Source organism: Coccinella septempunctata, chromosome 7 (genome assembly GCF_907165205.1).
Source record: "Coccinella septempunctata chromosome 7, icCocSept1.1, whole genome shotgun sequence".
Taxonomy (NCBI): Eukaryota; Metazoa; Arthropoda; class Insecta; order Coleoptera; family Coccinellidae; genus Coccinella; species Coccinella septempunctata.
The window spans coordinates 16,645,628-16,670,441 of NC_058195.1; the positions used below are offsets into that span (position 1 = coordinate 16,645,628).

General features: G+C 34.2%; 1 protein-coding gene across 3 annotated transcripts in view; it reads right to left on the bottom strand.

The window, feature by feature from the left end:
- LOC123317113 overlaps positions 1-24,814 on the bottom strand; it is a 104,894-nt gene that overhangs the window by 16,989 nt on the left and 63,091 nt on the right. For all 3 annotated transcript variants that reach the window (XM_044903491.1, XM_044903493.1, XM_044903494.1), the window contains one exon: positions 1,083-1,176. In XM_044903491.1, coding sequence (XP_044759426.1) covers positions 1,083-1,176 — 94 coding nt within the window. The remainder of the gene's footprint in view (positions 1-1,082; positions 1,177-24,814) is intronic.

A 24,814-nucleotide genomic window follows, 5' to 3' on the forward strand; every position in this document is an offset into this window, starting at 1 on the left:
CTTTTGGTGGCAAAACATGAACTTCCACATTAGCTTATTTTTGGCATTAATTACATCCGGGTTTGAATTATGTATGATTTCCAGGAAATTTGAGCATACATGTAATACATGTAATACAGGTAATAGTCAAATTCAAGTGCTTGATCATTTATATTTGATTGTAAATGTTCTACCTATACAAGGTGTATTTGAAGGTGAGGCTTTTTTCAACAGAAGGCAGAACTATGAATGAAGCGTTTCACCAAAAATCCCATATACAAAACTTCAAAAATGACAAAGTTAAGAAAAATCAAAAATGATAACTGAAATAGATCCTAATACGACCCTAGACCGTTTGTTAGCTGAATTATCGCAAACCAATGGAAAAAAACTTATCTCCTGATTCGACCATGTGGTTTCGTTTAGGATATTGGCTCGTTCGATATTTACGTGGTAATGAAAATGGAAACTTAGGATTGCCGAATTGTTCTCATTATTTTTTAGAATCTTAAACAATTTTATGAAATGGCTCCTTTCGATACCAACTGAGACTTAGGACCCAAGTGTAAAAAATAGAATAATACCTCGAAATCTCACCAATAAAATTCGACTAAATTATTCAAGAATTTTTGACAATGGTCATCATAATCTTCTTGTTTGAACATTCCAACAATCGTCGTAAAAATGGGGTGGAATGGAGAAACATCATAGCACTTTTTCAACATAACTAACATAAACACTTTTAAGAAACTGCCTCGATTTTCTACATTTTTTTCACCCTAAACTGCACGATAAAACAATTATGATTTTCTCAAAAGTGACCTAATGCATCTAATCTGATGAACTTGGTACTGAACCATTCATTGTCCAGCCATATGTTTATGTTTTGTTTCGTTTTTGCGATGCCGGAGTTACCTTCCACAGTCCCGTACTTGAACTTGAATGAAATTTTGTCGAACTTCTAGGGGTTGTATCTCAGCCATCTTTGATATTTTGTATAGACAAATTTTGGTTGAACGACTCATTTTGATGAGTTCTACCTTCTGTCAAAAAAGCCTTACCTTCGAAAACACCCTGTATACATAAAAAGATTCATATCTCACCTTTGAGTTAGACTCTTCTATCATATGATACCTATCCATCCTAGCAGAGTCTTCTGAATTCGGTGCCATTGTACTGATCGAATCGAATAGATCACTGTAACAAAAACAAACTTTTAGTTAAAAGATAATAGATAGTTGTAGAAAAAATTGCTCGTAAATCATTATCAACTGTTATAACATCGAAAGTTCCACAGTAGAGTAATCTAGAATAGAAAACCATCAAAAAGCTCAGCACATTTATTATCTATAGAAAATAAATTGTTTTTGTTTTGTTTGTGTTTTTATAATTTTCTCTAAACCGAAAATTATGTTTGGGGAAGAATTCACTACGTCAAAAAAATGTCTGAAACAAAATGGTGATAATGACAATGAAAGAAGTTGTCATGGTCAGGGAGGTATTTTACATGTGGATTGAATTAGAGAAAGGTCAGTCTACTAAGGACAAGGCTTCTTAGGGATGACGTTTGAGACCGATGAGCCGGTGGCATTTCCAGGAATGATTTTGGGGGGGGGAGGGCTCAATTTTATATTTGAAATTCTGTAGGATGTTTGATGATATACAATAGGTTTATCTTTATAATTGTAATATAAGCGAAACGAATTCCTCGCTCAACTCTTAGTGAAACATAATGTCAATATTAATAAAAAAAGACTAAACATTTCACAAAAAAAAGTGTTTCTTTTCTTTTTTTATTAATATTGAAATTATGTTTCACTAAGTGTTAAGCGAGGAATCTGTTTTCAAACTTTTGACCGTGGTTCCGAAAAAGAATAATTTTTTTGTACTCTGATACAAAGTATTTGGTACTTGGTAACACCGTTCGGTCTTGACGAATTTTCAACTGCCCCCATCTTTTTCTGAAAACAACTTTCGACACTCGTATGTCCCAGGAAAAACATCGCAGATCCAAATGTGATACATTCCAATTTAGTAAGTTCCAGTTAAGTACGGTATTGAAAGTGCCTTCTGCACTTGCATTGGAATAGTCTATCAAGGAACTAATCAGCTGAAAAAAGTGTCGTTCCAGTCAAACAAAAACCGTTGTAGCAATCTATCTACTCTACTACCACTCGCCAACAACTTTTTCCAGTACATTATCACTCTCAGTCGGGAACAACATAAATCATTTCCTCCTCCTGAAGAACTAGTTTTATAATTATATAATTTCGCACTCAACCCATCAATTAATTTCGTACACTATTTATCTCTACATCCGGTGGCTCGATGAATTCATTCATAGCCGTACTGAATCTCCAGGTTTGGAGATGTGATACAATTAATTTTTTTCGCTTTTGTTTATGCACAACCACTTGTGTATTGTGAGAGAATTGATTTATATTAAAATCTCAACCTCTAGTTGATCCAAAGGAGTTCTATAGAAACATGTAGGTGTAGGTTGCAAATGAAAAGTGGTCAAAAATGGTGAAAATAAATCCTTTGCTTATTCAAGCATATAATATTCTATACGCATAACAAATAATGCATTTCTCTTTCTGAAAATTTCCGAAAACATTACTCGATTTTACTATAATTATAATTTCCCTTCATTATATCTACACCTGTAGTACTTTGATCAAATAAAATCTATTTATCTACATATAAATATACATAGTGAGTCTTTGACTCGTACGAATATTTTAACAGTCGTTTTCTGTGGTCAAAAGAAAGAATTTTTCTCATACCTTTTTTTCCGATTCAGTCCTGATAAAAAGCTATAGCCATTTTAAGTTCTCATAACGAGCTATGCCTGGAAAACAAAATTCTTTTCATAATAACAAGCTAAATCTATGACACTACAGATCTGTGGATCTTGAGAAGAGAAATGCATTCAACCAGATTACCCAATTTTCCGAATATCACATCGAATTATAAATAGCACATTATACCAGAAAATATGAAAAATACTTTCATTTTACCAAACGTTCATTAGATACCGTCCAACTTACTTTCAAGACTGGAAGACAAGAGTGATATCTTGTCCCGAAAAAGATTAACCAAATGAATGAAAAACTATATTCCGAAATTAATTTCATTCGATAAAACTGTTTGTGAAAGAGAACTAAAAATGGTTTTTCAACAGAGCCGATTCGAGAAAAGTGTAAAAAAAGTGTTCCTTTTGACCTCCAGTTTATAGGGGAGACTGGGGAGGGTTGATACGTTTTTTGGAATTTTTATTCTGGAAACGGAATTATATGAAGAAGCAGGACTTTTCTTATATTATATAATTCTTCAATTAATCGTTCAACAAAATAAATATAGAAGTCGCAAAACATAAACATCTTATTCTGTACAGAACGTTGAACACAAAAACATGCAAACTGTCTCAAGCCTCCCCACATATGGGAGGATTGATACGATGTACTGGGAGAGTAATCGAGAGGATTATTCAGCTCAGTAGGTAGGTCAGCAATGATACTGGCTTGCTTTGGTCCTATAGGTATAGAAAAATCAGGAAATTGTCAGTTAGTCACTTCCACACAAGAAAAGTCGGCCTCGTTAAATACATGGGGATTGTACGGTTTTTAAAAATCCCTTTGATATGTTGGATGGTGAAGACGCCTTCATGTAGGCCTATCCAACTAGCTTCGGAATATTTTTTGAAGATTATACATGTATCAGGCCTCCCCACGACAAATGTCTCAAACCTCCCTGAAAGCAATTTTTAAAGTGATTTATGTTTTCATCTTATACCCCCGACGAATATGTTCGTTGCAGAGAACACACGCGTTTGATTGTGCTCTCCGAGATACAGCTAGTTACAAATATTTAATATTCATTACCATCATTATAAACTTCTAATAAACGTCCAGTTGTGTCTGAAGAGTTTAAGTGAAAATGACGACCAGACAAAAAAGTGAATTCGAAAAATCCTTAATCGAAGCTCTGAAATCTGACAGCGTGATCAAGCAAATATCAGAAGCAATCATAATTTCCATTAGCAGTAAGTTTGCTGAAAAGTTCGATTTTTATGAAACCAAAATTTCGAATTTGGAATCAGAGATTCGATTACTAAAATCTAATTCTGATAAAGTCGATGTTGAATGCAGGGATATTTCCTATAAGAAACTGGAACAAAAAGTTGAAATTCTCGAGCAGAGAACAAAAAATAAAAACATTCGTCTTATCGGTTGCAAGGAATCCCATGGAGAAGATGTTACCACTAAGGTCAAGGAACTCTTTATTGACAAATTGAATATAAAAGTTACCGACGAAATTTCCGCGGTTTACAGAACAAGGACTTCGAACGGGAAGCAACCTGGCCATCTTGTTGTTGTCTTCAGGGATTTGGAATTCAAGAATTTAATATTTAAAAGGAAAAAATCGCTGAAAGGATCGGGTATTGTAATGAAGGAGGATTTGACTCGTGAAAGACTGAAATTGATTAAGGAATCGTCTGAGGAGTATGGTTTCAAGAATGTGTGGACCTTTAATGGAGCGGTTTACGCCAAATCTGGATCTGATGTGCGGAAACTAATTTCGGGTGTGTAAATGAATGGTTTCTTGTTTCAGTTGATTTAATGACTGGCTGTATCCTTTTGCACTTATTGCGTGCCGGCGAATTTATGGAAATATGTTACGTTTGGGTCATTTGAATGTACAGTCTTTAGTACCTAAGTTTAATGATTTTAAAACATTTAATGAGCAGAATAAATTTGATGTTGTTGCATTGTCTGAAACATGGTTGAACGATTCTATTGATTCGGAGAATTTGAAAATCTCTCATTTCAATTTTTTGAGGCGTGATAGAAATACAGGTGAGAGGGGTGGAGGAGTTGGGTTATATATTAATAATAGATTTCGATATGAAATTGTTGATATTTTAAACACTTCGAATATAGAGCAGTTGTTCGTTAGGATACAACATAATGGAATTTCTTTAATTATTGGTGTGGTTTATAAGCCGCCACAATTGTCTTACAAGCTTTTTACTGATGCCTTAGAGTATAGTTTGAATTATGCATTGCTCAATTGTGAAAATGTTATCTGTGTTGGGGATATCAATATTAATTTTCTCATTGATCGCTTGCCTTCGGTAAAATATTTCAGTTCTATGCTCTCTTCTATCGGTATGCTACAACTCGTACGGGAACCAACCCATATTACGGCGAACTCGGAGTCTCTCATCGATGTTATACTGTGTAATAATAACAGAATAATTGGTTCTACTTTCTTTTGTCCATCTGATTTCTCTCTACATGAATGTATTGGATGTACTGTGAAAATTGAAAAACCTAAGTTGCAGCCCAGAGTTTTTACATTACGGGATTGTAGAGGTTTCGATGAACAGTTGTTGTTTGATGATATTTTGAATTCGCGTTTGCCGGATATATATCGTATGGATGATGTTGATGATAAGGTTAGACTGTTTTCTGAGACGTTGGTGAATCTTTTTGATAAACATTTTCCACCTAGAATTGTCAGAATTTCTAAAAGGCATGCGCCGTGGATGACCGATGAGGTGAGGGAATTGATGAAGAGGCGGGACAAAGCTGGGAGAGTATATAGAAGAAGTAGATCAAGAGAGAGGTGGGAGGAGTACAGACGTTTGCGAAATTTGGTTAATCATGCTATAACGAGAGAAAAACGAATGTATTTTCAGAATATGTCGATGAATGCGTCCAGTAAAGAACAGTGGCGGGAGCTGAAGTCCTTGGGGATTTTGAATGAGTCGCGATCAGATGTCGATTCTACGTTTAAAGATCCTGATGAAATCAACGATTATTTTCTAGATATTCCGACTAATAATTCAGACCAATCGATTATTGACTATTACGGGGATAATCCAATAAGTTCTGAACTTTTCAGTTTCCGCCTAGTAGATGAAAATGACATAATCAAAGTTCTCAAAAAAATTAAGAATAGTGCGCCAGGTTCTGATAATATCTCGATATCGTTTGTTAAAATTTGCTGTCCTCATATTCTTCCATTTCTTGTCAACATTTATAACAGCATTATCCTCAGTTCTAAGTTCCCCTCTTCTTGGAAATGTGCCCGTGTCACACCTATCCCGAAAAAAGGTATTCCAAAAGAGCTTTCTGATCTAAGACCGATCAGTATACTACCTGGATTATCTAAAATTTTAGAGAAGATAATGGCAGTCCAACTTTCCGAATATCTCGAGCTGAATGGGATTCTGCCTGCGACTCAGTCTGGTTTTCGTCCGGGTTATAGTGCAACCAGTGCACTTCTCGATGTGACTGATGACATTTTTCAGTCCATTGATGAATCCAGATGTTCTGTTTTATTTTTGCTGGACTTCAGTAGAGCCTTCGATACTGTGCGGCATGATATCCTTTTGGCTATCTTGAAATCTTGTGGAGTGTCAGGTGAGGCTCTTAACCTTCTGAGCTCCTATCTTGCTGGACGTTCGCAGTTTGTGAAGTTGGGTGACAGGACCTCATGCGCTAAATCTGTTCAGAGCGGAGTTCCCCAGGGCTCGGTTCTTGGGCCTCTTCTCTTCATAGTGTACACCAGCCAATTCACCAAGAGTATCCTTCATGGAAAAGTTCATATGTATGCTGACGATTTTCAGATTCTTTTTGATTTCCTCATGAATAATTTTGATACCGCAGCTGTTAGAATGAATGAAGATTTAGATCGGTTGGCACTTATAGCGGAAAAACATTCTTTGATATTGAATGCAAGGAAATCATTCTCTATAATTTTTGGGTCTAAAAATAATAAGAACTTTGTTGAGAATAATTTCAGGCCTGTGATCCGCGGTGATACCATTAATTTCCAGGAGAACGTAAGAGACTTGGGCCTGATTGTGGACAGCTCGTTGAGATTTCGTGAGCATGTTATGTGTTTGATCCGGAGAGCTTATGGGGCCCTGAGGATGCTCTACCAGCATAGATCTTATTTGCCTACTACTACAAAGAGGGTCTTGTGTGAGAGTTTGGTCATGTCAAAATTTAATTATAGTTCAACTGTCTTCAGCTTTTGTCTTGACCAAGAAACATTAGGTCGAATACAGCGTGTTCAATATAGCTGCATCAGGTTCATATATGGGATTAGGAAATATGAGCATGTCTCGCATATGCTAAAGGCGCTGAACTGGTTACCAATAAAAAAATGTTTTGAGTATTATGCCTTGTGTACTTATCATAAAATTATAATTGAGAAATGTCCGCCATATCTTTACAACAAACTGAGGTATAGAACTGATATTCATAATCTGAATGTAAGACATAGGAATCTGCTCTCTTGTCCCCAGCACAGAACGGCCATCTTCCAGAGGAGTTTCGGGTACAATGTGGTAAAATTTTATAACGCAGTGCCAAATGAGTTCAAAACGTTTACTCTCGTAAGATTCAAGAGAGAAATCAGGGCTCATCTCCTTCAGGCTCTGTATGCATAATATATCTGATTGTTTTCGTTGTTCCAGATACACCTCTCTTATGTTTATTTTTTTTTTTGTAAATTCTGCTCATTGAAATTGTATTGTTATTTAACTTTTTTTTTCTCTCTCTTTAATGCTTATTCCAAATTGTGTCACATAACAAGGGTTAAGTGGTAGAGCACCTACTAGGTGAACTTCCCCTTGAGGTTTGAATTGGGAAAATAAAGACATTATTATTATTATTATTATATATTTTGAAAAGCGAATAAAACTGTAAATTGAGTAGTTTTATGCATATTTCCCAGTGAAATGTTTGTTTATGCCGAAGAATTAATGCATGATCATAAAACCCTTAGGTAACTTAAGTAAAAACTTACAATTTCTCAATTCGAAACACTCTTCGTTGAATATTTCACAAACAAACTACTGTAAGCCTTACATATTAACGTCACGCAATGCCCTTTGCCAAAGAATAGTGTTCACTAGTATAATACTTTTGAAAACGGCTACAGATCGCGGATATGAGCCTGTATCAAGCCTCCCCATGTATCAATGCTCCCTAGTTTCCCCTACTGTTAAAATGTTTGTAAGAGTCAAAAAAACTCTTTTTTTTACCTTATTCTCTGAATCTTCTCTGGTTGAAATATAAATAGGCTGTTCAAAAACCATTAAAAAAAATTCAGTTCTATCTCACAATCGGTTTTATCGAATGAAATGAATTTCGGAATACAGTTTTCCATTTCTTTGATTAATCTGTTTTGGACACAAGATATCACCCACGTCATTCAGTTTTCTCATTGTGACCATAACGTACCATAAAAATACCAAAAATTCAAAGACCCCAATTCTTGAAACTGAGTTGGAATATATCTAATAAATATTTGAACGTTTTGTGAAATAAAAGTATTCCTCATAATTTCTTATGTATTACACCGTTTTCGAGTAATTTGATGTTCAAAAATTAGTATCAGTGAAATTTAAAAACTTAGGTACTTCGGCTGAATACAACTCTCTTTAAAAGATCGACAGATAAGTAGTGTCACAGATTTAGCTAGTTATTCTCTGAAGGTAATTTCGTTTTACCAGGGGTGGCACAGCGCATTATGAAAACTTAAAATGGCTATACATTCTCTTTATGACCGAATCGGAAAAAATGGTATAGAAAAAAAAGTGTTTCTTTTGACCTCAAATATATACTGTTAAAATATTTTTACGATTCAAAGACTCTCCCTGTATATAAATCATTTGCCTATCTGAGTATATAATGTTCTACGAATGAGAAGTGCGTTGCATTTTTTGTAAATTCTCAAAAGCATTTCTCGATTTTAATACAATTATAATTTCATTTAATGGATATTGATGTTTGAAAGAAATGATTGTAATTTTGTTTTGTTGTTCAAGAATATTCTTCATCTCATTTATTCAATGAAGGAAGCTGAATGGATCCAGCATGTTAATCAGAGTTGTTAAAATTCTATAAGATTTTAATGAATTTTTATATATTTTACAATTCAAAGTTTGCATTGTATCGAAGTTTTCCTACAAATATAAGCATGAACAAAGTCAACCAAAACTTATGTTCCCAAGTTTTTAATTATCTTTCGGTACAGATTAACGAGAACTTGGAACAATTTATGTAGTGGAACTCTCATTTAATTATAAGGTTAAAAATCAGAAACTGGAATCATTTGTCCCATTATCACGATGGCTTTCAATGGCCTAAGACTGTTCAACAAGTTATTTGATAGATTATGATACATTTCTAGTAGTTCTTGACCCGACTATTATAATATTCGCATATTAATTCGTTGGCGAATTTTACTCATGATAAAATCGTTTCTCAATAAGTTCTTAGGTGAGTATTTCGATAAATGTATTGCGGTATTCATAAAGAAATAGTTGAGAAGTCGGATCTGATGAAATACGAGTTTCGATATTTTCGGATTGTTGATTTACTGACTTACTAGGGTAACGACACAAAGAAATATGTTTGCTTCCAATCCAAGTGGGGAAAGTGAAGAAAAAAACGTTTTACTGTTTTTCTTTTTATTCTCCATCCTCATCCAGCGAAGCAATATCACAATAACCATTTCAACGAATCTCTGTTGTAGATTTTGATATTATATTTCAACAGTAGCCTTCAAAATTTTATAACTATTGGACTTTGAAATTTCAGCTGCATATGTTATGAATTACTTCATCCATTTCATTTATATTGCTTGAGCTTTCTTCATAAACAATCATTCATTTCAATACTTAATCGAGATGAGATAACAAAGATAAATAATTCATAGAATGTTATGGAAATCAAATCAACAATGCTATAAGTTTAGAATTTCGTGAAATCATGAATATTTGAATATTCCTCTCTTATTCTGAAGAGATCTCAATAGAGATGCAAAATGTACCTATTGCTTTATTTATCCCGAAGTAGACATATTCTTTGGCACCATTCAAAATGAAATTTAAGTCCCGAAAATAAGAAAATAAATCATTCTAATCGAAGCGTACTTCTTCACGTATGGATAAAACTTTACCTACTAAGTGCAGATGGGGCCTTTTCATCAATTTTCTACGATAACTTCAACAGAAATACAAAAATCTCTGTGCTGAATTCAATGTGCATCTTTTCATACAACTCATATTATTATGGTTTCCTCATATTAATCCTATTTTCCTGTAACTGAAATAGAAATTGGAAATGATGCGTAATCAACAAAACTCATAAGAGACTTTCATCTTGAACAATTGAACCTCAAAACTTTATGGTCCTTTTACAGCATACTAAACAGAATTTCGAACGACTCTGTGATGAAGCATGTTCCGGTCAAGTCTCCATACTCAATAAAAATATTAATATTGCTCATAATATTCTAGTATGGGATATTTCACGACTGCGTGTTTTCATAAAAGCCAATCCCAGAATGTCTTCAGTAATAGTGAGAACCAAATATTGCAAGATAATAATACATCCATCTTCGACCGTATGTAAATCGCAGGTATTGATGTGTTGAATGCAGTTTTTCAACCTGGTTTGATATAACACACAACCACACTGGTTACTGAAGCAGATCCGGACCCTAGGAATCTCCTAGAACTACGTTCTACGACTACAAACATTCTTGATTGAAAATATCGAATGATCGGTCTCCAGATATGATTCACCAAAATTGAATTTCTCATTTTTTGACTTCTCTATAATCGGGGCATTCGAAAAGAATAACATTTCACAATAATTAAAATTCGAACTTCATATCAATAGAATCATTAAAGATTATAGAGTAAAAAGATGGGAAATGAAGCGACTAAAGTGATGTGAGAGCCATCTGTGTTTCAAATGTGTTTCTCTATTAATTCGAGGACCATTTGCAGAAACATATGGAATTTTGTAAGACATCAGATGGCCATTTTGATTAAACAGGTTTTGAATGTTTTGATTCACGAACCGCCTTTTGTTCAGCTGGTTCTTTGCTGATTATTGCTTTTTTTGTTTAATTTCTTTTCGAAAACCTTTAAATATCGTAAGAAAATCATTGCATGGTGAATAACTGTCGATCGATTTTCCAAAATTAAGTTTTTTTACTTCACTGAGGAAAATGGAAATGTAAGTATTGAATATGGTGACATGTGACTCTGTCGTGCATTGATTTTTATTTCCATTGCTTCGAAGTTGATAAAATTTTTAGGGCGTAAAGTCCCTCAAACACTATTGACTACACTATGTGCAGGGAACATTTTACTGCAAGACAATTGAGAACTGTTCATCCACGTAAATTGTTGTATGCAGAAAGCATCCCACTTAGGGGAATTTATGACTTTTATACGTCCATTTAAAGATTATCCATTGCTTCTTCTTCAATATATTCAGAAATGCAAAGGTTTTATCGATTTTGATTTGGGAATTGACTGACAGTCAAACTGTTGTTTGGAAAGTTAAAGTTTTATGAAACCTGCTGTGAGTGTTTTGTTCATTCATTAATCAATTTTCATATTGTGTCATAAAGAGACCATAACATAAAGAAAGCATAAAGAAACTATACTAACATAAAGCTCTTGTATATCTCTGTAAGGTTTTTTTTAAATGAGGTACTGAAAATTCTGTAAATAATGTGTAAGAGAAATGTGTATGCTACAATGGTATTTCGAATATTGGTTCATATTTATTTCTGATATGAATTGTACAAATTCAATTGAAGTTATTTATTCAAACAAACATATTTCACAGAAATATCTCCTTTGATGTATAGCAGATCACTCTATACAACATATACTCTCGTGTCCCAGTCGAAACTCTATTTGTTGTTCATAATTTAAAATTTTTGTAAATTTTTTATGAGTTGCACATCCGACAGCGCATTTTATTGAAATCAATCGATTCCAAACAATATTCAGATGAAAACTAACATCCTGGTCACAAAACGAAACCATATTTCTGTTTTGTCGCTCTGGATGTTTGTTTTCTGGTCTCAACAAAGTCAATATTGATATTCAATACAAGGAATACAATTCGAATTTCGCGCCCCTCAATCATAAAACAGAGAACTGTTATTAAACAGTTTTTCTGTATTGACAATACGTTTTCAGCTTCATCTCATTGTCAAATGTGATTTCACTGGCCAAAATGTAGTCAGTTTTTAGTTCTAGAAATATGAGGGCGTTTTCTATCTTTCTAGTCTATAATCTTTGCATGAAACACATTGTATAATCTGAATCGATTAAAATGGGAAACGCGTTTGGGTTTCCCTCCATAGTTGACAGAAAACTGTCTAAATTTCCCCTCCTTTCGACACGTTTGTGAATTTCGTACCCAGAGATCAATTTGTATGATTCACTGCACTGAAACCAGTGAATTAATAATTTATATTCGACCACCTGAACCGATCCTGCACTTCAGTTATAAGAACTTCAATCCTAACTGTACGTAACAGGTACTATCATACCAAGGCAGCTCCCCGGAGTCATACTGCCATTACGTTTATCGGTAACTCGGACACTAAATTACTTGCAATCTTTCTGAATTATTGGTTTCTAATGGATCCTATAGTATACACGCAAAAAAAGAGATTAAGAGAACGAAAAAGCATAAACTACTAACGGTGAGTCTTGTCTCTTCGTCGACATTACACAACGGCTGGATTGGTGGTTGAATATGATCTCCTCCACAAATGGAATACGTAACAGGACTATAGCTCCGTGCCTATTCTAAGTAATTGATTCAAATTTGGACTGTCTCTGGTAAATAAATGATACAATAAAAATTTTCTCTGTAGACATTTTATATACAGGGTCCTCGAAAACGTAGATCCATTATCAAAACAGAAATTCATCAAAATCATGCCATTTAAAAAAATTAAGATATTGATTAATTTTGTTTTGATAATAAATCTACGTTTTCGTACACCCTGTACATAATATGGTTATTTACAAAGAACATTTTTAGTGCACCATTTATTTACTAGACACAGTTCAAATTTGAATCAATTACAAAGAATAGGGACGGAGCTATAGTCCTTTATGTAAGTACCTCAAACTGTCAAAATATTAATAAAAAGTAAAATCTCTCGAAAGCCGTTGAGCATTCGGACATAGTTGTCTTATCAAACTCATATTGAAATTTAACAAGGAATTCAAAAATGTAAAAATATATAGGGTGTTCTATTCAAAATAACGAAGTTGATAGCTGTGCAGAAGAAACGAAAAACTTTGTTTAGTTCTAAATAATTTTAGGAGATGCTCTACTCAAAAAAAGGAATGTTTCAGTTCAAACTCTTCTTTGTTGAGTTAATAGAATTAGAGTAATCGACCTCTGCCCCATGGCGCGGACACCCTGTATAACACTAGAATTGTCGTTTTGAATACATTCGATAATGCTGTGTAACTATTTTATTTCAACACATAGTGTCAACAGAAACAATTATTACTATTAGATTTATTTATAATAATCAGCAACAACGCTATAAATAGGTAATCTTTTCAGCCGTCAAATTGTGGCAAAAATGTATAGGAGCCCTATACAGGGTCTTTCACGAGGAACCTCACCCATATTTATACGGGAAACTACTGAACGTATTTTCATGAAATTCAGCACTTATAAGTATTTCACGATGCTGATGAAATCTAAAATATTTTCAAGGCATGAGCACCTCCGGTTTTTCCGGAAATGACGTCAACTTCCGTTTTTCAAATTAGAACACCATTTTTTTATTGCAGAAATAGATTCCTTAAAAAATTTCAAGTTATTTTGATGTAACATTTTTCAGTTTTGGTTGGAAAATTCTCTCTGAGCGGGAAAATTCGAAAAAAAAATCGAAAATAGAGCTCCGCTGAAACAAAAATAACTTCGAGGTTTTTGGATGGAAAACTTTGTTTTTGGGATTTTTCAAGATGTAAGATTGATGTATCCACTTTAAAAATCGAAATCGCGATTCATGATACAGGGGGTGAAAAAATCGCTTTCAAAGTTAGGGATGACAAAATCGTGAAAAATCAATTTTTTCAAATTAAAACCCCATTTTTTTATGGCAGATATTGAATCTACGTTAAAAAATAATGTGAGTGTATGCATCACACCCTTGCCCTAAAGTGGATATTTTCTGAGTTATTCACAAAAAACTGTTTTTCGTCTTGAATTTTCAGCTATTTCTTTTCCCTTCACGACGAAAAGATGAAATTTTCAGGAACTGTTATTTGAACCATGCTGTAGATTTTTCACCCCTTCTTGGAACCGACTTTAAGTTACTATTAGGAGAACCATGGCAAACTCTCGCAGTTATAACTAGAGAAGATGCTCAAAGTTTTGACCGTTAATTTCTAGACATTTATTTATACGTCTCAGGAATGCTTCGTGCGTTGCTCTTCTTATTGCATGGGGAGGAAGAGATCTGCAAAAGTGTTTAAAAACCAAATTGAGTTTCAAAACTATGAATCTAAAAATCTAAACAAACCTGAACGCATTTCTGACTCGTTCTATGCAGTCCTCTTTATCAGTCAGGGGAGTTGAGTAGACAATATTTTTAATCCTACCCCAAACATAATAGTCTAAAGGAGTTAAATCGGGAGAACGTGGTGGCCAAAGATGTGGACCATTGTTCGCCAACCTTGAAATAAAGAGGTTTCCGATACAAATTCGAATCAAAATTCGCCATCCATTTAGGAACAACCTGTAATTTTTTTCTCTTGCATATTAGGGTAGTAAACTCTGAAACATGGTTTAAGTAACAGTTCCTGAAAATTTCATCTTTTTGGCGTGAAGGGAAAAGAAATAGCTGAAAATTCAAGACGAAAAACAGTTTCTTGTGAATAATTCAGAAAATATCCACTTTAGGGCAAGGGTGTGATGCATACACTCACATTATTTTTTAACGTAGATTCAATATCTGCCATAAAAAAATGGGGTTCTAATTTGAAAAAATTGATTTTTCACGATTTTGTCATCCCTAACTTTGAAAGCGATTTTTTCACCCCCTGTATCATGAATCGCGATTTCGATTTCTAAAGTGGATACATCAATCTTACATCTTGAAAACTCCCAAAAATGAAAATTTTCCATCCAAAAACCTCGAAGTTATTCTTGTTTCAGCGGAGCTCTATTTTCGATTTTTTTTTCGAATTTTCCCGCTCAGAGAGAATTTTCCAACCAAAACTGAAAAATGTTACATCAAAATAACTTGAAATTTTCTAAGGAATCTATTTCTGCAATAAAAAAATGGTGTTCTAATTTGAAAAACGGAAGTTGACGTCATTTCCGGAAAAACCGGAGGTGCTCATGCCTTGAAAATATTTTAGATTTCATCAGCATCGTGAAATACTTATAAGTGCTGAATTTCATGAAAATACGTTCAGTAGTTTCCCGTATAAATATGGGTGAGGTTCCTCGTGAAAGACCCTGCATAACATTACAACTTAGAGGTATTGCCTCAAAAATAAGTTGGTACATTTTTCAAATGAAATATGCTTTTATAACAATTCTTGGTATCCTTAAATGATACCAAAGAGTTGATAGGAACCTACATTATCGTTAGGCCCTTTTTGGTGATTGTGGCACTTTTGCTCGTTTGATGAATTTTATAATAAATGTCCAGTTTTGTTGATTTTAATAAATTTTTTTTTTCTTTTTATGGTAGCTACAAGCAACACTATCTACAAAACAGTTTGTGAATGTATACTTCAGAAAAAAAGGGATACTGCATGAAAAAGTCATCTAACTAGCAAAAAACCTTGTTTTATATCCGTGAAGACATAGTTTGCCTAATTCCTTTCATCCTACTTCTTATAATTTTTTAGTACGTGCAGTTATTTATGGACTTTCTTTTGCCATATATTATTTAGAATTTCATGAGTCTAGTATGGTCAAGTGGCATAATCTTTTCTTCTCATGACGTTGATGTTAATACCACGAGCTGATAAGTAAGGGCTTAACTAATTTTTATTCAGACTGGTATTGATATTGATATGAAATACATATTTCATTGTTGGTTACAAATGAGCAAACTGGATATCAGCGGCCATTCAAATAATAAACATCACATTGAAAAATGTACATATTAAAAACTTACGGGTAAACAAAAACATTCTGAGAATGATTCGATCATAATAATGCAGACAATTCAATAGTTTGAGGTATACAAAGATAATTTATGTGGAGCTGGAATAAGGCAGCAAATGTGCTGCATACCGAATGTTAGTAATTTTCGCTGAAACAATTGGAACGTCAATAGCGAAATAACTGATTACTCTTAAATATACATGTGAACTGTTTACATCAGAAGACAATAGCAGACTATTCACGATATTCCTCCAGCACATTAGCATGTTTATGTCTAAGAACATAATGGTTTTCGAATTTATAGCCGTTCGGAAATTGAATTCATACGACCCATTCAAGTTTTTACTGATTTTGGAGTTTTTTACCTCATAATTTTGAACAGATTCATCTGTAGAGTTTTTGTATGGTTATACAGAATTCATCCTAACGGCCAGAGTACGGAAGACTAGGGAGCACTGGAAGGCTTGATACAGGCTTATATTCGCGGTCTATAGCCGTTTTCAAAAGTTATACAGGGTGAGTCTTTGACTTGTACAAATATTTTAACAGTAGATTCTTCAGGTTGAAAGAAATACTTTTTTTCTTTACCATTTTTCCAAAACGGCTCGGTTTAAAAGATACATAACACAAGAATAATCATAAAAAAAAATTATTTTTAGTTCTATCCCACAAACGGTTTCATCAATTGAAATGAATTCCGAAATATAGTTTATCATTTATTTGATGAATCTTTTTCGAATACAAGATATCACCTACGTCTTCCAGTCGTCTCGTTATGACCATTACGTAACATAAAAATACCAAAGTTTCAAGGAACCCAACTTCTGAAACGCTATGTAATGAATATTTGAACGTTTTGTAAAATGAAAGTATTCCTCATATTTTTACGTATAATGCGCCGCTTTTGAGTAATTTGATTTGAAATTTGGTACTTTGGCTAAATACAACTCTGTTCGAAATATCCACAGATAGGTTGAGTCCTCGGTTGAGTCACAGATTTAGCTAGTTATTCTGAAGGTAATCTTTTTTTTCCAGGGGTGGCACAGCTCATTATGAAAACTTAAAATGACTTTGTTTGTGAAATATTCAACAAAGATTGTTCCGAGGTAAAAAATTGTAGCATTTACTCCCGTTACCTAAGAATTTTATAATCATGTATTAATTGTTCGGCATAAACAAACAAGTGTGCTAGCACCAACGTAACGGTGTTAGCGAAGGCACAAAAATATTTATATGTGACATTTGCAAGTAATGGTAATGAAACTTATTATTTTCAGTTTATATGTCTCTTCCCTTCCAGTACACCGTATCAATCCTCCCATATGTGGAGCGACTTGAGACAGTCCGCATATTTTTTGTTTAAAGTTTTGTACAGAATAAAAAGCTTATGTTTTGAGAATTCCAATATTTATTTTGTTAGACGAGTAATGAAAGAATTATATAATAATATGAAAGTCCTGTTCCCTGTTTCTTCATATGATTTCGTCCAAAAAAAATTTCAAAAAACGTATCAACCCTCCCAAGTCTCCTCTATAAAATCGCTCCAGTATCTGTAGGATCCAGGTGTGACAGATTTGCATTCTTCAATAACAACTCTCCTTAGAGTCACTGTAATTTGTATTACAGTGATTTTAACAAGACAGTGGCGACAATTGTGGTCTCGTTTTCCATCATTTTTGCAATAATACGGCGAATTTGGTCACGTGACGTGATGTGACCCAATCCGCATAACGGATTACAGATCACAGCATTGTAATCTGTGCTTCTAAGGCACCATATTCCTGCAAAATTTCCAATTGTCGCTACTGTTTTGTAAAGCCCGTTTGCTAGAGCCGAGAATTCTCTAGAGAATTTAGACGAGAATTCATGCGCCGTGAATTCTTTACCGTTACATACGCACTTTCGGTAAAATTCACTGTTCAATTGCTTACAAAATGATCTCTGCCGTTTTCTTACCGAAATTTGGTAGAGAATTCTCCAGAGAATTCTCGGCTGTTACAAACGGCCTTTAAAGTCAATGTAATTTGTATGAGCTACCAGCACCACCTGCAACCAATGTTTTTTCCGGACAATTTTCCAGCTGAGATCCTATACTTTAGCCTGCCTTGCTAAACCTAACAACACACCATCCTCACTAACTGTCATATGTATTCCATAGATTTGTCATGCTATAAGTATTTGCCATAAGCGCAACAAAAATGGAGCACGAATCAAATATATACAGCCTTTACTACATTTCTACTAAATTCCATCTTTTCTTGAATAAATGAAAAACCATAACCTTATCTAATTTTTACAACAAATTGAAAGTCATAAATTTAAAAAACAGATGGGGAATATTCATTGACACACGTCGATGGGAAGAATGAGCTAGTAATAATACCGCTTGTTCAATAATTCCGAACAGTAGTTTTTAGAAAGCTATGTTAGAATTTTTTATAATAGTTTGGTCTGAGAATATCTGATAAACTTAATTGCAGGTCCTAATCCAGCTATGCTAGAATTCAACAATTGTTATATTGTTTGCCCACGTTAATTTCTAGTGAAATATTAATGTGCATAAAGAAATTTCTATTGTCTCGAAATTTGTTCCGTGCGTGGTCATTTCGGATGCTTTCACGACAGACTGTTTAATCCAGTTATTAATGGCTCTTTATTATTGTTTCGTGAACCCACACTGCTGGTCTTCGGGATAAGACGATGAGGAAGAAAAGTTTGATAGATCTACCTACCGAGTATGTCCACGTTGTGAGAGAAATAAAAACGAGAAAAAAATCAGAAGGGAGTAGTTCTTTAGACGTTCATACCTTTGTCTTCAAAATTCTAAAGAAAAGATATTGTGTATATAGGTATCATCAGAAAGATTGAGGGGTAAATAAACCACTAAGGCTTATCATTAATAGCTTCAAACTTCCCTAATATAATCAGAAAATGATCACCTTCTGAAATTCTTCAGGGTTTTCACTTCCAGTCTCTGAAACAAAATCAATTGAAAAATTTAAATAATCGTTTTGCTCCTTCGTTAGTTCTTGCACTTATTTGTCAGGAGCAAATCAGGTGGAAAAAATTAATGGCTTACAATGAATGAAATATGGAGCTTCAAAATGATAAAACTTCGTTACGTTTCGGAGTCTACGAGGATATATTGATATCTAGTTAGCCTAGACCATTCAATACATAAAAAAAATATTGCGTTACCATAGCAACGAACAATAACTCATTAGAACTGTCAGTGTGAAGCTTGAGGTCAAAAAATTAAACCAGGGTCACGCAATAAATTGAAAGAAAAAAGATGTCCTCTGAAATTGTGAAAATGGTAAAATTGGAGTATCGAGCCATCATTAAGTATTTGTATTTAAAAGGGTCAAGAGGTAAGCAGATTTACGAAGATATGCTTAAAACCCTTGGTGATCAATGTCCTTCGTATGTGAGTATACGAGTATGCGACCGTGAAGAATTGGACTGCAAGCTTCAAAATAGGTAAATTTTCCATTGAAGATGATGACCGATCGGGAAGGCCAGTTTCTGTGTCAGTCCACGAAAATATCGATGCAGTTCATGACATGATTTTATCAGACCGTCGAATTGTGCTGAAAGGGATATCTGAAGCACTGAATATTTCATACGAACGCGTTCATCATAAAGTTCACGTTAATTTGGACATGAGAAAAATTGCTGCAAAATGGATCCCCAAATGTTTGAATGTTGACTATAAGCGTGCAAGGGTAGAAGCAACGCGTTCGATCTGTGCTCGATATGAAAACGTTGTGGACTTCTTAAACCGAATTGTTCCTTTGGATGAGCCTTGGGTACATTTCTATGATCCAGAAACAAAACAACAATCGATGGAATGGCGACACTCTGGTTCTCCAACACCTAAGAAATTTCGTGTCCAAAAGTCTGCTGTAAAAGATCTTGCTTCAGTTTTTTGGGATTGCCATGGAGAAATCATGATTGATTTTTTAGATAAGGGTAGAACAATAACTGGTGATTACTATTCGACATTACTGACCACTCTACGGGAAAATATCAAAGAGAAAAACGCCCCTGCACACAAATCTTATGTTGTCATCCAAAAATTCCGTGATTTAGTGTTTGAATTATTAGAACACCCTCCTTATTTACCAGATTTGGCTCCATCCGACTATCATCTCTTTCCTCAACTGAAAAAAAGTTGAATAGGTCGTAAATTTCCTTCCAGCGAGGAGGTAGTGAAAGCTGTGGAGGTCTGGTTTGCAGAGCAAGAAGAAACATTTTTTTGAAAGGTCTAGAGACGTTGCAGGTTCGTTGTAATGAATGTATCCAAGTAAGAGGAGAAAATGTTGTGTAATAAAATATTTAGATATTGAAATTTTGTTTGGTTCTATAGTAGTGTAAGAATCTTTCAATATATCCTCGTATCTAAATATTGTGAAGCACGGATCCTAAAACTGATTCCTGAGATACCCTTGCTTCCAGCTATCTTGTGGTTGAACATTTGTCGTTTATTTCAAATGTTGTGTCTCTTGGAAAGATCCTCAATAATTTACATAATTTCATGAAATATTCTGTCGAATTCCTTGGCAGCGTGTACTAATATTCCTACTACTAATATAAGGCCTATATATTGCTTGCATATTTTGAAATCTTTTTGTATGTAGGTAGGTATTCTGCAAACCTGAGTATTCATTTGTTCTTCTGTCGAGTGAGTTTTTTCCTGAACCCATGAACCCAAATGGCTCTGTGCTCTGTAAGAAGAGATCGAGGTATTGAATTTCTTCTGTAAACCTGTTGGCTCTCACTGTTTCAACTATTTTTTCGACACACGTAGAAGTCTTATCGGTATGTAGTTTTGGGAAAATTTCCACTCTTTTTCAATTTATTTGGATCCAATGACCTTGGAAAGTCTCCACCACTTGTCGTCTCTCCATTGGTGAAGCTCATTTCTGAATTACTGCCTCGTCGAGTCGTGTGCTCATCTTCATTTTATTCTACCTCTTCTGCAAAACTTTCTTAATCGTCATCAATTCTACAATTTAACCTCGCTTCTGTCTCTATTGTATCTGCCAACGCTTCTGATTTGTTTTTAAATTGTGATCCATTATTTGGAGTCGGTAAATGCAAGTCGAAGGGATCTTGAATTCGTTTCGCGATTCATCCCTATATAGTCACCTGAAATCTAATCTCCAACGCTTGTATGGATCGCTGATTGCTCATACTATTCTCCCAATCTCTATGCGCATTGTACAGGAGGATAATGTTCCATAATACCAGATGGAATAGACAGATTGTGAATTCACATACTTGTATTCAAATATTCCTTTGTACGCACTCTCATATTTATTCATCATATCGAAGTTACACGAATGAACAGTAGGCACTATACAATTATGATTAACCGTTAATCTGGAATTGTACCTTTTCCATACCAATGGCATAATTATTCCAATGAAACGAGTCATTACTATCCACATCAGAGGTGGAGCCGAAAAACAGCATGTCTTAATTAGACGGCAGCGATGAGTCTGAGGGGAAACTCTATTTTGGAGGTCAGATTGATATCATTGGAATCGCCGAAGAAAAATCAAGTTATTAAAATGATAATAATATATTATCTTAAACGTTGAAATGTTATTGTTATCAGAAAAATCAGTTCAGAATAACTACTCTATTAAGCAGTTAAATGAAGTTTATTTGTTCGTAGTTCCAGTTTCTCACAGTAAAGTTAACATTTTCACTGGGATATTGTCTAAAGATGCCGTCTTCAGTTCGTTGACTTATTTTACATACAGGGTGTTTTCAAAGGTAAGGCATTTTTGACAGAAGGTAGAACTCATCAAAATAAGTTGTTCAACCAAAAATTGTCCACATAAAATATCCAAGATGGCTGAGATACAACCCCTAGAGGTTCGACAAAATTTCATTGAATTTCAAGTACGGGACTGTGGGAGGTGACTCGGACATCGCAAAAACGAAACAAAACAAAAACATATGGTTGGACAATGAATGGTTCAGTACCAAGTTCATCGGATTAGATGCATCAGGTCACTTTTGAGAGAATTTTAATTGTTGTATCGTGCAATTTAGGATGAAAAAACATGTAAAAAATCGAAGCAGTTTCTTGAAAATTCTTATGTTAGTTATGTTGAAAAAGCTAAAACGTTTCCCCATTTCATCCCATATTTTTTATACTTGTGTCCTAAATCTTTTCTGTCAGTTGGTATCGAAATGAGTCATTTAAAAAAATCGTATAAGTTACTTACTAAAAAATGATGAGAACAATTCGGTAATCCTAAGTTTAAATTTTCATTACCAAGTAATTACCGAACAAACCAATATCCTAAACTAAACCACATGGTCGAATCAGGACATTTTTTCCCACTGCTTTGCGGTAATTCAGCTAACAAACGGTCTAGGGTCGTATGAGGATTTTTTTCAATAATCATTTTAAATTTTTTCTTCAAATTTGATGACAAAGAATGATCTGAAAGTTTTGTATAGGCGATTTTTGGTGAAACGCTTCATTTAGATCAGTTCTACCTTCTGTTGAAAACAAAGTCTCACCTTCGAATACACCCTTTAGAGCTAGATATTACTTTTTAGTATTCTGTATTATACTTGCGATTTTTCAAAGAACGCTTCCAATAACACATAAATTTTTTTATTCTCAAAATATTTACGTTAGTTTCGGTTTGAGCCATTTCTTATCACCTCGAAGGAGAGTAATTTTGTTTATTTTATTTCAGGCTTTTATTCATTTATTTGTTCCAATAAAACATGACACTCACGAAATTCGAAAGTTCAAAGTGAACTTTACCATCTTAGGAATACTTACAATACACAAAGTGTATTGGCATACGTACTGATCTGGTCAAATATTCAATTTATATTGAGAATTTTCAATAAAATTTGCATGATCACAAAATTAGTTGTAGTTGCAACAACAGAGCTCAGGTAGATAAATATAATAGATAATAAAGAGTATGTGGCCGAATTGATTCATTAGTCAAGATCGACTTATTCCATAAGACGCCTTAGAAGTTGCAAAAATTTAATGCTCTATGTCGATATCAAGTGCTTTCGTAAATCTTTCAGACTAATTCAGGAAATTAAAGAGCCACAGTTAATATTCAGTGCAAAATCGAGTTTTAAACTTGATTAAATCGAAACTATAATCGCTTCTGGTGGCTCTTTTTCGTCACACTGTAGCATATTTTATTGACCGCTAAACGTTAAAGTGAATATCAATTTTTTGCTCCGCCACAATCTAGATAAAGATCAGCAGGCAGGGTTCTGAGCGCAAATTGAGTGTGATTTCTCTGGCATTAAAGAGGTTGTTAATATCGTCAAGGCATCGTAGTCGATGCGGGTTGAAATTGATCGTGAACGAGATTTTATGTTGTATTCGAAAAAGGTTATTTTGCTGCAAATTGATGATCTAATAGGATGGTTGTTCCATTGGCGGCAGATAATCAGTAGCTTCGATGCCCAGTGGCGGCTTGATTTTTTTTTGGGGTGTTCGAAGTTTTGTTATGGTTGTGAACCTGTTACTACGTTGATATACTTGCCAGTTTTGGAATTGGAATTTAAGGGTGCCCATGAAGACAAGACGTGCTTTGGAAACATCATGGGCCATGGCAGCCGTAGTCAAAATGATAAAAATACTAAGATCTGTCCTTAGGGTTGAGGGTACCTAACTATGACATCATAACAGAATGCATGCATTATAGAATTTTTCAAACCCAATCTGATTATAGCCTCCATTAGTCATAATTTATTAATCCCTTCAGACATACACTTATGTATGGGACAAGTCAGTTACAATTGCTCAAATATTCGTGTATATAAATAAACCAGATATATATAACAAACAAACAATTGAAAATATATCAGTATAAGAAACAATTAAACTGGATTAGTGGCCAGATCACTCAGGTATTCCCCAACACTGTAATAAGCTCTTTGAAATAGAAATTTTTTTATTTTGTTTTTAAGGAAACATCATTCATGTTCTTATAGACAGATGGAAGATGATTGTGATTATAAAACATCTTTGCTTTGTATCCATCAAGTCGTTGAAGAATATCACATGAATTCCACTTCATACAACACCTGCAAAATGAAGCCACAACACAAGAATCCTATAGATGTTGCAAATGCCAGAATAAGAAGATAATACTCGAATTTAGTTTGATCAAGAAACGTATTTAGGATCTTGGCATCTCAGAAATAATAACTTGGCAGGTCTGTCTGAAAAGATGATATATCTACATAGTTCATCAGCAATGAGTCTCTATAATCTTCAGGACTGAAACGGTTTTATATGGGGACATTTTAAGCAAACAAACAGAAAACACTCTAGAATTAAACAGGTGAACGATACAAAGTGAAATAATTTCACATTTCATTTTTTTGTAATGAATATATGGGGAGTCCGGGAAGTTGAATCCCTTTTTACTGTGAAGCCACTTAAGTTGTATCTGTAACTGGTGGAAACTCATTTGTTTGCGTGAAGATATCATGCCCAAATAGGTAACGATAGATAATAGTAGAGAAATGGTGAGTTGAACATTTTGAGTACAGCAATTTTTTTTAAGAACCAAAAATTGGCTTATGTCTCCCTAACCCAAGGGAGAGTTGAACAGGGGGCGATAGAGACTTGACCATGCGTTTGTTTATCGGTAAAAACATTGAAAGAAAACCATTTACAATGACCAACGATTGCCTATGTCAAAGTTTTCATCATCAGATGTATCAGCGTATGAAATACATATTTTCTATTTCAGTCACTCTCACTTATTTCCGAGATGTTTTAACTTTTTAAACCTTTGTATATTTTTTAATAGTTATTTCTATTATTCAAT